At 59.9% G+C, this 12416-nt stretch overlaps 1 protein-coding gene across 1 annotated transcript; it reads right to left on the bottom strand.

Annotated features, from left to right (window-relative positions):
• Window positions 1–10798: 10798 nt before the first annotated feature.
• TMEM200B (transmembrane protein 200B) lies at window positions 10799–12094 on the bottom strand. The gene has a single exon (XM_086480361.1). The coding sequence runs from the start codon at window positions 12092–12094 to the stop codon at window positions 10799–10801; it is 1296 nt and encodes a 431-aa protein (XP_086336487.1).
• Window positions 12095–12416: the final 322 nt, after the last annotated feature.

Below are 12416 nucleotides of genomic sequence, written 5' to 3'. Positions count from 1 at the left end.
GCAACCTGGGAAGAAGAGAAAAGTTATGAGCAGAAGAAGCTTTTCCCATCCTCAGGCGGGGCTGCCCGCACCCCTTCCGCCTCCGAGGGGTTTTTAAACCCTCGGCTCTTGGCGCGCTGTGTCATTTCTAGGGACAAGCCAGCTAAGTAAGGTCTATTTATGTGAATGTTCCCAGCTCTTCCCACTCCACAAATTCACCCAGAGACTGTCTTGATTGTATAATATACATTATATGGAAGCTATTTATATATGAATGAATGTTTTTATAGAAAGGAAGGCAAGGAGCTCGTGTTCTCCTCCATTAAACTGGAACGGCAGCTCGGGTTGCCAAATAGCAATCTCTGACCAACACAGATGTGTTAGCAAAGGACTGACTGATTCCTGGTTTTGATAAACTGTGGTTTGCTGATTTTCCTAATTGTACAATTACCTTAAGAGGTGGTAGTGTCCCAGCCTTAGAGATGAAACTTGTAAAAAAAAAAAAAAGAAAAAAAGAAAAAAAAAGAAAAAAATAATTTAGCTGAGAATATGAAGGAGCTTTGTAAAATTTTTTTAAGGCAATTGTGAATTGTCTAGGCTAGCTGTTTACACTCTTCTTGATAAAAATAGGAACTTTTAAAATTGGCAAATCTTTATAGATCGGCTAGTGACGGGAGCTGTTCTTTTGGACTTTCATAGTAAATCAAAGGGAAAGTTGCCGTAGCATTTAGACAGACGTAAGTGTTCAGTATTGCTTCTTGTATTGCATTTTTCAATAAATTTTCAAACAAAACTGTTTCCCTGGCCCTGAAGCCTTTTTGTTGCCTTCTCACCCTCCTCCAGGTCTCTCTCCCCAGCCTGGCTTCATGGCAATTTGCTTTTTCCTAAGCCAGACCCATCGCTTCCCAAGCCTGTCCCTGGCTGGGCCGGTGCCAGCTGCGCCACTCCTTTCCCGCTCTCTCGGTGGCTTCCAACGCTTTAAACAGCTCCCAGTGGGGCCACGTGCGGGACCAGAGTCCCCAGAAAGGGCCAAAAAGGAGCCCCAGAGTCGAAGTTTTCCCCAAAGCATCATCACTTGATGTAAAAACCTCCCTTTGAGCTACTGAATTCGAGGTGAGCTCGGGTGAGGGGTTCTGCTCAGCGGCCCATCCTGAGCAAATGTGATTGGAGCCGGGGAAATGTCTAACCCAGCCTTTTTTTTTTACCTTTTTTTTTCTTTTTTTTTGGTCCCATCTCATTTTTTCCTGGCCTCAGCATCTTTAGGAGGGACAGAAATACCGAGCAGAGAGCTGACGGGGCATCTTGGCCGCCAGCCTGACAGAGAACAAAAGCCAGTTGGCCCAGTCAGGACAGCTGGAAACAGGGAAACGGATGGGAAGGGCAGCCCTGTGGGCAGGGGCAGCCCCAGGGCTGGCTGTGGGACCGTCTCCCTTGTGCCTCAGTTTCCCCAACAGACAGGGAAGGCTTACCTGACTCTTGCTGCTCGGGCCCACGTCTGTATTTGCCTGCTGAAAGCAACGTTCGTTAAATGATGCTGGAGATGAGTTACTGCATTTCAGTGCCACCCTGCCCGGGGCCAGGTTGCTTTCGAGCCGCTCCAAGCGTTAAAATCTCCACGTCCTGTAAAGCAAAAATTGCGAAGGAGCTGCAGAAAACCAGCCCTGGAGAGTTGGGAAACGGCCACCTCCGGGGCTGCTTTTCCGTGCCGTGTCACAGCGACTCGGTCTCCTTGCGACGCGGCAGAGTTGAGCATCGCCTTATTCCCTCCCGCCGCCCAAGCCAGTCGCACACGGCCGGGGCAGCCCCGGGGCTCCTCGCCTTGTCCAACCCCATTTGGGTCGTGCCAAAATGTGCTTTAAATAACCCTGTCAAGGGGAGCTGGGGCTTGCGGAGGGGCCGGCTCCTTCGGGGAACTCGCTGGCGTGATGAGCCGCAGCCGAACAACTCATGTTGGAGGGGGGTCGGAGGGTCGAACAGCCTCGAAATGGCTTCGTTGTTCTGCTGAGCTGCGCTTTGGGGTGTCAGTGCCCCCCCCCCCCCCTTGCTCCTCAGCAGCCACTTGGCCAAGGCATCGCCTGCCCCTTCTCCCAATTATTTCCCGTCGCCCAGGGAGCAGCACTAAGCGCTGCCTGGCTTCCATGAGCCGCCCCACGGCCCAGGGGGGGGTCCCAGCCCGGTCCGGCTCTGCTCCGCCGGCGATAAGGGGGAGCATCACGTACCGGGGGGAGCATCACGTACCGGGGTGTGCTGGTCTCCGGCAGCGTGTCCTGGCAGAAGCACCATCAGCCTTGGGACTCCCCGCGCCCCACACCAGGGCAGCCCTACGGTGAGGGGACATCGGTCCCTGCTGCCCCTGCCCTCCCCGAGGGGCTCCCGGTCCGTCTCCTCCCTGGCGCTGGCCTGGACACACCACGGGGACATCGGTGGCACCGTGCTCTGCTGGGCAGGACCGTTGCCATCGCAGGTGTGAGGACACCGCAGCTCAGGGGACACTTAAGCCCCGTCTCGAACACTCAGGGGACCGTTGTCCCCAGCTCGTTCCCCCAGGGGACAAGCACAAGGAGAGCAAACACCAACCGCTGATGCTCTCTGCCACCGGGGCTGTCAGCCAGGAGGCCACCATGACTGGAAATGCTTTTCCTTAAAGCCCCCCCCCCCCCTTAAAAAGCCTCCCCGAGACTGGGTGTCCCAAGCACTGGGTGCCTTTACCCCCCCCTCAGAGCCAGGACAGGGGGGTCTCAGCCCTATTGCTTCCCTTTAGCCCCGTGCCTCAGTTTCCCCACCCCCCAACCTGCACAGTCTTGTCAAGCCCAGAGCCCTGTGGCATTTTGCCTGGCTACCAGCGAAGGAAAACATTAGGCAAACAAACACCATGGCAATCCAGAGAGATGCAAATAAATAAATAGAAACAACCCCAAACCTCTTGTCCCAACACCAGCAGAAGGCAGCAGCAGCCCGCAGGCTCCCGGGTGGCCCCGCGCCAGCTCCAACCCCCAAATCCCACACTGAAGGCAGCGCCTCCCATCCCGGAGGTCCCATCCTTTGGGAAAGAGCCACAGAAGCCATTTCCCTTTGTCACCCATCCCTGGTCTTTCCTTGGGTCTCCATCCTGGAGGAGCAGCCATCACGCCGGGAGGAGAAAATTCCCATTCAACCACCAGCTTGTTCCAGCCTGGGATATTTTTAGGTCGTTCCTCTCATTTCGGGGGCTCGGGCAGCCAGTGTTCCCAGCGTGGTGCCCCGGGGTCAGGGCGGCTCTCAGGGCCCCGAGGGGAATTGCTGTGGGGAGCCAGGCACACAACAGGGCTGACTCCATCACTCCTAGATGGGAGAGCCCAGGGTGGCTTAGGGTCTGGGATAAACAGGGTTGAAAGGCAGGTATTGTATTTGCAACGGGCCAGTGGGACACACTGGGCTCAGCTCTGAGCTCCAGAACTGGGGAAACTGAGGCGCGGGGGGGGGGTGGGGGGAAGCCAGAGGCAGGGAGTGCCCTTCCATTCTGCAGCAGCCAGGTCGGTGGCACCAGGTTCGTACGTGCTTTGTCCCCGTCCCTGCAGGTCTGTGGGCATCAGCCCCAGCAGCTCTTCACCCCCACCCCAGCTCTAAGGGCTCAATGCTCCCCCAGGAGCAGCCCCCCCCCCCTCCCAGGTCAGTTTGGGGGAGCAGAGCATCCCCATTGCTCTACAGAGCACCCTGGGACCTCACCAGCCCCTGGGAGGCTGGAAAACCGAATCCACGGGCAGGATTACACCACAGTGCACACCAGTAGAGCCCAGTTGCTCCACACTGGGCTTCCTAAACCCTGCAGACCTGAAGCAGCGCCCCTCCAGCCTGCTCTGTCACCACCCCCTCCAAAACCCAAGAGCGGGGAAGCAGCAGCTCCCTGGCCAGCGTCCGGCCCCTCCATCGCCCCGTGGAGCGGGACACGCCGGCTGGACGCGTCCCACCACCCCGGTGGGTACCAGGGCCCCTTGCAGAGCTGAGGCAGCGGCAGGGGCCGGTTGAGCTGGTGCAAACCCGCACCCAGACGCTCGCCCAGGACGAGGCGGTGGGGTGGGTGCAGCTCTGGCACCCAGGGGCCATCGCGTGTGGCCGTGGCGTTTAGTACCACGGGAGCTTTCTCCCGCTGGACACCTCCAGGAGCAGATTGCTGCTCCTCTGCCCCTGGCTCCCTCCGTCCCAGCTCCGGCAGCCCAAGGGGCTACCGCTCCTCTCCCGATGGCAGCCGCTGGGCCCCTGCCCATCCTGCCCGCTGCGGGACCCCGAGGCAGGTCCTGGCTCCAGAGCTGGCCACCCAGCCAAGTCCCCAGGGCAGAGCCTTTCGGATGTTCCCGACCTGCTCTGCCTCCACAGCAATAAAACTTCAAGGCAGAAGCTTTCCCCTCCCGTCCCCGCAACACACATATCCCACCGGAGCTTCGACAGTTTTCCTGAGGTGGGAATGGATTCCCAAAGCCCAAATTCCCCGCCCTTAAACGCACCAAGCCTCAGTTAACCCCTGGCATGCCAGGCACACCCCGTTATCCTTTCCTTCCCCTGGTTCACCCCCAGCATGGGCAGCACTCCCAACCCAAAGCCCCAGAGATTTGGGCTCCAGCTCCGGCTGTGCTCCAGTGCTCCGCTCTCAGGACAGCACCCATCGCACGGGGGGCAGGGAACAGCTGATGGGGGACTCCAGCTTTGGAGCTCAGCCCGCCCCATCCCACCCAGAACCAGCCCCAGGGGGAGATCAGCCCCACATTGCTCAGCCTGTTTCTGCAGCAGGAGAAATGGGCAGAGCCTGGGGTGCCAGCGAGCCTCTGCAGGACGCTCCCAAACCCACAAGAGCCAAAAAGCAAAAAAAAAAAATATAATTAAGCTACTAGCCTCAAACCCACACCAGCTCCAGCCCCATCCTGGCTGCCTTAGGTGCTGGGAAGCACCGAGACGGGTGCCTTTGCCTCGGCGCTGGCTCATTAATGCAGAGAAGGGCTTTGCATCGCACTTATTTCCTTTTTTTTTTTTAAATAAAGCATCCAAAACCAGCACCCTATATACCTCACCAAAAGGTCACAAGGTGCTACAGCACCGGGGAGCACACCCACACCCCATCACCTCCACTTAGGGGCCCTCACCTTTAAACATAAGGCGCAAAACGCCGCACTATCACTTGTCACACGTCACAGCGACCCCAGCCTCACCCCGGGCACAGAAAGCCCCGACACTTCATCTTCCCAGCGCCTCGGGAAGGAGATTTATAGCAGAGAGCACTCACCCTAAATAACACACCAACATTTGCATTCCCTGGCTGTACTGCAAGGGCGTGGACACCAGCAGAGTGCTTTCCTTTGCACGGACTTCAAACCCTAAGGAAGGACTTACCGGCCAAGAGGACTCATGGCTGTGGCCTCGTTTGCTGTGGGGAGAGGGAGAGGGAGGAAGGAGAGGGAGGAAGGAGAGGGAGAGGGAGAGGGAGGAAGGAGAGGGAGGAAGGAGAAGGAGAGGGAGAGGGAGAGGGAGAGGGAGAGGGAGAGGGAGAGGGAGAGGGAGAGGGAGAGGGAGAGGGAGAGGGAGAGGGAGAGGGAGAGGGAGAGGGAGAGGGAGAGGGAGAGGGAGAGGGAGAGGGAGGAAGGAGGAGGAGGAAGGGCTGCAAACCAGCTTGGTGGGACCCAGTGGGCTGAGCAGCAGCAGCAGGTGGGGGGTGGGAGCAGTCGTCCCCCAGCTGCAGCCCATCGGGCCGAGGGTGGCCGCAGCTGGCTGTGCTCGGGGGGTTGGGGCTGGATCCTTCGCAATTGGGATCTGCTGGGGTTTGGGGCGGCTGCTCCAGCCCTTCTCTCTTTGTGCCCCCCTCCTTTTTGCCCCTTTGGGGGACGTTTCTTGGGCCAGCTCTGACCCTGCCCCATTTGAGCCACACAGTCCCTGGCTCCAGCTCCGTGGAGGTGCCCTGATAAAGAGGTGGTTGAAGGGCTGTCATTAACCCCCACACCCCTTCCACCACCTCCCCTGGGGATGGAGATGTCCCAGCAGCAAACCTGGAGCCCCTGGGCATTGGGAGACCCCCCTTAGAGCCGCTGGTGGGGGCTGCACCCTCCCCAGGGCACCTCTCCCACACACAGCCTATGGCAGTGGTTTCCCCCAACCCAGTTTCCACATTTTGTCCAGTTTTCACCCAAACTACAGCTGTCCCATAACTGTGCACCAGCCTAGATGTCCCTTGGCTGGCACAGGGGTAACTGCAAAGGCCCCTTCTGCCTCCATCCTCTGCCGCAGCGGCCCAAGGGACACCCCGTGGTCAGTCCTGCTCAGCCTGGATGGCCAGCGCTGGGGACAACCCCACTATCCTCTTTTGCTGGTGTTTTCGGTGAAATCCCCCTTCTCTTGGTAGGAACCTCCTCCTGCAGCAGGCACCTCCTGGGGCAGGGACACACCGGTGGGTGGTAACGGGTGGATATTTAATCCTTGTGGATAGAGCCGGTTCCTGGGCAGGATGAGAAGCCACCATCCAGCATCTCCCTTCAGAGGTGTGAGCTCTCCGATGCTTTCGGTTTAACTTCACAGCTCTGCAGCCAAGCAGGGTCAACGGAGGGCTCCGGGGTGGATTTTTTTCGCTGATTTTTTTTCGCTTTGTTTTGGGTTTTAACCCAGATCCACCCCTGCCCAGTGTTATTCCCAGCACACTGCGGGGACAGCGCAGGGGCGAGGGCATCCACGGCAGCCACCCGTTCACGCCAGCGCTGTCAAAATCCCACAAACACTCTTGGAACTGTGTCCGTGGCAGAGGGATGTGCCATGACGCTCTCCCCGGGGAGAGCACGGGTCTTCTCACCCCACCGGCTTGGTTCATCAAGCAGCTTTGCATTTTGAAATGATCCTCACGTGGCTCAGAGATGCCTCCTTGGAGGATGCTGCCGAGTTGGGCAGGAGGATGCTGGAGCGGGAGGAAGATGCTGGAGCGGGAGGAGGACGCTGGAGCGGGAGGAAGATGCTGGGGCAGGAGGAGGATGCTGGAGCGGGAGGAAGATGCTGGGGCAGGAGGAGGATGCTGGAGCGGGAGGAGGACGCTGGAGTGGGAGGAGGATGCTGGAGCGGGAGGAAGATGCTGGGGCAGGAGGAGGACGCTGGGGCAGGAGGAGGATGCTTGAGCAGGCACATGGTCCAGGCAGGAGACGCTGCAGGCAGGTTCCCCTCTCATCCCCCACCATTTGCCACGTTGGGTTGCAGCCGCTTCCCACAGTCAAGCTGAGCCCCAGCCAGAAAATACAGGGGGAAAATTAAAAACCAAAAGCCCCCAGCCCTGGTGCGGCTCCTGGCGCGGCTCCTCGCGGCGTTTCGGGCGCCGATTTCTTGCTGCCGGGTTCCGAAGCGTGGCCCAGGGCCCAGCATTAGCTCTGGCTGCAGCTGGTTAAGCCCGAATGAAAAGTTATTTTCAGCTAAAAACAACCTCCTGGCACGTCCCCTGGGATGCTGCTTCGGGGCAGACCCCGCCGGTGACTTTTTGTTGTTGCTGTTTATTGCCTTGAACCAGCGCCTAAATAATTTTGAGATTAAGCAGCTGAATAAAGAGCTGAGCTGTGGGCTGGTATCGCTCCCAGAGAAGCCTCAGGGATGCTACCGGCTTCCAAACCATCGGCCCCATCTCTGCTTCCCTGCGAAGGGGGGGGCTGGTACCCAACTTCTTTGGGAGAGTTTGTGTTGGAAACAGAGACGGCTTTTCCTTGTAAAGCAGGAAAAAAAAACCCCACTGTGGGGTATGGGGGGAGCTTAGGGGTTGCTTTTTGGGAAAAAGGGGGTTCAGCAGCCCCACAGCCAGGGGGTTCTTGCAGGAGGCAGGCTGGGAGCGGGTGGAGGGGCATAGGGGAAGGTGGAGATGGGGCTGGGTCTGCTCCAGGCGATAGGACACAAAGGAGGTATCGCTCCTGTGCAAAAGGCGAAATAGAAGTTAAAATGGAAAAAAAAAAATAATAAAAAAAATTGAATCAAACCAGGCCATTTTCAAAAGGAGGGAAAAAAAAAAAAAGAAAGAAGTTGTGGAAACCCTGACTTTTCTGAAAGGAGCACGGGGTGGTTTTGTTTCTTGCAGGCTTTAATCTGCCGTTTCCCAGCCCCGGTGCCAAGCGCCGTTGGTAAACGCAGGGCGATGTGGAAGGCGATGAAATCCCGGCGAGAGACGCCAGCATCGCCAGCACAACCCTCCCCAGCTCCCGCAGCCCTGTCCCCAACCCCATGGGGTGACAAAAATGGGTGACAAAAGCCCCTGGCCAGGAATGGTTCCCCTCTGCCCAGCCCCGGGCCAGGGAGACAACCGTCTCCGAGCTGCAGGGAACGCTTGTGCTGGGAATATGTTTTTTGCCAGAAAAGACAGTTTCCAAGCCATTCTGCAGGGAGGGCTGGGACTGGAGAAGGATGTTGTCACCGAGGTTTGCAAGGTCCAAGGCTCCTTGCTCGCTTCAGATCGCAGAGAAGGAGAAGCAGAGGCAGGAATAAAAACAACCAACCCCATTTCAGTCAGATAAAGCATATTTCAGCCATTTACACGCACCAGCTCCAGTCTGGGGAAGGCAAAAGGCAGAGATCCCATCATCTAAGCTGCAACATCCCCTTTTAAAGCCTTTTGAGTCGCCAGAGAGCGGAGCCATTCTCACCCCTTCACTCCGACCCATCCTTCAACACCCCCGGGCATCCCAGGGCTCCTCCTGCCCGAGAGCTGGGGGGAGCGGGAAGGGCTGGGATGAGCCCCCAGCACCAGCAGACGCGGCTGCTGCGGATGAACGGGGTGTTCCTGACTGGAGAACGGGATCAGGGCAGGGATCAGAGCACGAGGGGCACCATTTACTGCTGGATCAATGGGCAGGATGAGGGGGTGGTCCGCAGATGCTGGATGCTCCGACAAGGCAAAGCTGCTGCTGCTGCAAAAAAAAATCCTTCTCTGCTTTTTGGGAGGTGACATCACCCCGGAGATGGGGGGAAAAGAAACAGGCAAAGAGCAAAAAGATGGTTTGGATAGATGCAGGCGACTGCCCAAGTGGTACCTCACCACGGAGGGGCTGTGGGGGTGCTCCCACCTTGGTGCCCCTCGGCTCAGTGGCTGCCGGCGGTGGGTGCCCACCCACCCCCTGGCTCACAGGCCTCCATCAGAGCCAGAGACGGACTCAGTGTCAAAAAAAAGGGGTTTTTGGGGGGGGAGAGAAGGACCAGGTCAAAGGACTGGGTCAAACCCCGGCATCGTACCTCCCAGGGTGGAGGGAGGACACCCCTGCAGAGGTTTGTCCCGGCGTTCGCATGAGCTGGGACACTCCAGTTCCTGCCTTAACAATACCAAGCTGAAGGATATTCCTCCAGTTCCTATTGATTTTAACCAGGTCCCATCACTGCTGCCCCAGACCTGACACCTCCTCACCCCCCACCCCGTCCCCATGAGCCCTCCTGGGGGGGCTCTGCCCCGCCGGAGGGACGCCGCAGCCACACGCCGGGGGCAATCAACAGGAATGGGGGGCTGAGCACCAGAGCAGCGACCAGCCCGTGCCTTCCCTGGGGACAAACACGACAAAGACCCTGGGAAGGGATCGGGAAAGAAATGCTGGAGCAAAAATTGCTCGTTTGCAAGAAAACGGGCGGCCAACGCTTCCCTTCTGCGGGCTGCTGAGCCTGGAGCCATCTCCTGAGCTGGGACGTGAGCTGCATCCCGCAGCGCATCCTCACCCAACACGGTGAATCCTGTTTCTCTACTTTATTTTTCGTTTTATCCACATTTTCCTACTGCATTTTCCTGCTGTGATGGGGTGGGTTATTTTTGGAGGGGTTTGCTTCCGTGCTACCTTCTCTCCGAGGATCGCACCACCCCAGCGCCGAAGCTGGCTCTGCTGCCTCATCCCTGTCCTGCACCCCAAGGGCACCAAAAACCCACGCTGTCACCCCACGGCACCCAGCAAAACCAGCCCCACCGCTCACCCCTACGTCTCCGCCCCATCGCATCCTCCCTCCACCCGCATCCTCCCGCTACCTGCATCCTCCACCCCACCAGAAAACCAGCGCAAACCAACCCCGACGCGCAGACGGGCTTCGGGAACCGCCGCACCCCAGCGCCTCCAACTTCATTCCGCAGCTGCCTGGACAGCACAGGGTGGGCAGCAGCACCTCGCTCCCTGCCTGCAGCTCCCCTGGGCACCTTTCACATCCCTGCTCTGCAAAAAAAAAAACAAAAACCCACCCCAAACCTTGAGATTATCACCTTATCCTGCAAATATTCAGCGGTTCTAGAGCATCCTTACTCTCGCCAGCCGAGCCTGGGTGGGGGCTGCCCACCCCGAGCGTCTCGCAGGGAAGAGGATGAGGTGAGGCAGGACCACAAGGCATCAAGATAATGTTTAATAGCCCCGTTGGGCTTACGTGCTCTGGTCAAGCAAATTTCCCGGTGGGTTGAGGCTGGGCAAGGGGACACACACGCCCCAAAACATCCCCCCCCCCGCCCACCCCAACCCTGCTGAAATAAAGTGCTGTGGGGGCCGGCGGGGCTTTTCAGCCGCCCCCGTGTCCCCATCCCACAGTTTGCTGCTGGGTCTCAAAGGGAGGGCTCCTCGGGAAAAGCCGCCAGGAGAAGGGCTTGTAAGGCCAAGGGCATCCACCGGGAAGCCGTGGAGAGGCAGCCAGGAGAGGACATCCCACCCCAGGCGAGTCCTCCCCCAGGAGCAGCGGGTCGGGACCTCCCTCTTGGCATCTGCTTAAAAACGCTGTCCCCGAACACCGCCCCCCACTCTGGACATGGGGTTTTGGAGTCGCTGGTGCGTGCTGGGGGCCAGGATGAGGGACTGCAATGTCACGGTCCCCGAGGGCGTTGGGGAGGTCAGACCCGTGTGCCCTGCTCCATCCCCACCGCCCAGGAGCTGGGTCGGGGCTCGCCCCGGCTCGGGGGCTCGCTGGGCTCCAGCAGCCGGTCTGAGGACTCGCCAGTACTTTCCAGTTTGGCGTAACCCACCAGGCTGATGTGGTCCAGCCGGGGCCAGCTCCGGTTCTTACGGTCCTTGATGGGGGCCACCAGCAGCACCCCTGGTCGGCCGAGGTCCAGGGACTTGGAGTGTCCCGGGGTGTGGAGCTGCGCATCGGGGCTGAGCTCCGCTGCTGCTGCCGGCTCCGCACCGGGGCAGCCGCCATCCACGTTGATGATGATGTGGCCACCACCACCACCACCACCACCACGGTCCTGGCCACAGGGCACGATGCTGCCGTGGCCGGAGAGCGGAGCCTGGGATATCCGCGGTGCCTCGTGGGGGGGCTCAGCGGGGGCCCCCTCCGCCCTCTCGCCGGCCCCCCGCGCCGCCGCGTCCAGCAAGCAGTTGTTGAGTTTGATGACGGGCAACGCCAGAGCGCCGACGGCCGAGGAGAGGAGGGACTCGGCTCCGGCACGGCAGGAGAGGCTGAGGTTGGCCTCGGTGGAGGCGCCGGAGCGGAGGCTGAGGAGGGAGGCGGCGGGGGAGGCTGCCGGGTGCCGGAGGAACTCGGCGGTGGTCTGGAGCCTGTTGGGGCCGTAGCAGTCGGACCACTTGCTGCCGGGGCTGGGGCAGGGCTGGCAGGAGAGATCCACCTGGTAGCAGCCCTCCACGTACTCAGCGTTGGCCTTGGGGACGGGCTGGCCGTCCTCGGGGACGTTCCCCTCCGGGAGACCCGCTGCCATGGCGTAGAGCCCCTTCTGCATCAGCCTGCGGGTCTCCATGTCCCTGTTCTCGTACAGCATGGTGTTGGCGCAGATGAAGATGAAAAGCCCGATGCCCATGATGACGGGGCCGATCAGCTTAAGCTTCTCACTGTGGGGCACGTGGCGGCCGGCGGCCACCTCCCTCCTCATGTCCCCCGTGACGCTGGTGTTCCCCGTGCCGGCCCCGGTGCCCCCAGGTCCCCGGTGGGGCCAGTAGCCCACCACGGCGATGGTCATGCCCACGAGGACCACCGAGATGCCCACCATGACGAAGGCTCCCGACGGCGAGCGCATGCGGAGCTGCCCTTTCACCGGGACCTCCGGCGGTGACTTGCGCCGCAACCTGCGGCCCCGGCGCCGCGGCGGGGCGGGGGGCACCGGCGGCTTGGTCCCCCCCGCCTCCAGCTCCCGCATGGGTCCATTGGTTTCGGTGCTCTCGGCGGTCATCGTCTCCGCCTCGGCCGCTCTTCCTGCAGGGTGGGGAGAAGAAAAAAGGTGAAGAGGCATCACTGGGGGTCTGAGCGCCCGGGATGCTGGGAGCATGGGGACCACAGGGATACTGGGAGCATGGGGACGCTGGGAATATGGAGGGCGCAGGGATACTGGGAGCATGGGGACACTGGGAATATGGAGGGCGCAGGGATATTAGAAGCATGAGGATGCTGGGAATACGGAGGGTGCAGGGATACTGGGAGCATGGGGATGCTGGGAATACGGAGGGTGCAGGGATACTGGGAGCATGGGGGTGCCCAGAGCATGAGGGTGCCCA

Source organism: Leptosomus discolor, chromosome Z (assembly GCF_034619465.1).
Source record: "Leptosomus discolor isolate bLepDis1 chromosome Z, bLepDis1.hap2, whole genome shotgun sequence".
Taxonomy (NCBI): domain Eukaryota; kingdom Metazoa; phylum Chordata; class Aves; order Leptosomiformes; family Leptosomidae; genus Leptosomus; species Leptosomus discolor.
This window is presented reverse-complemented; position numbering and strand designations above follow the sequence as displayed.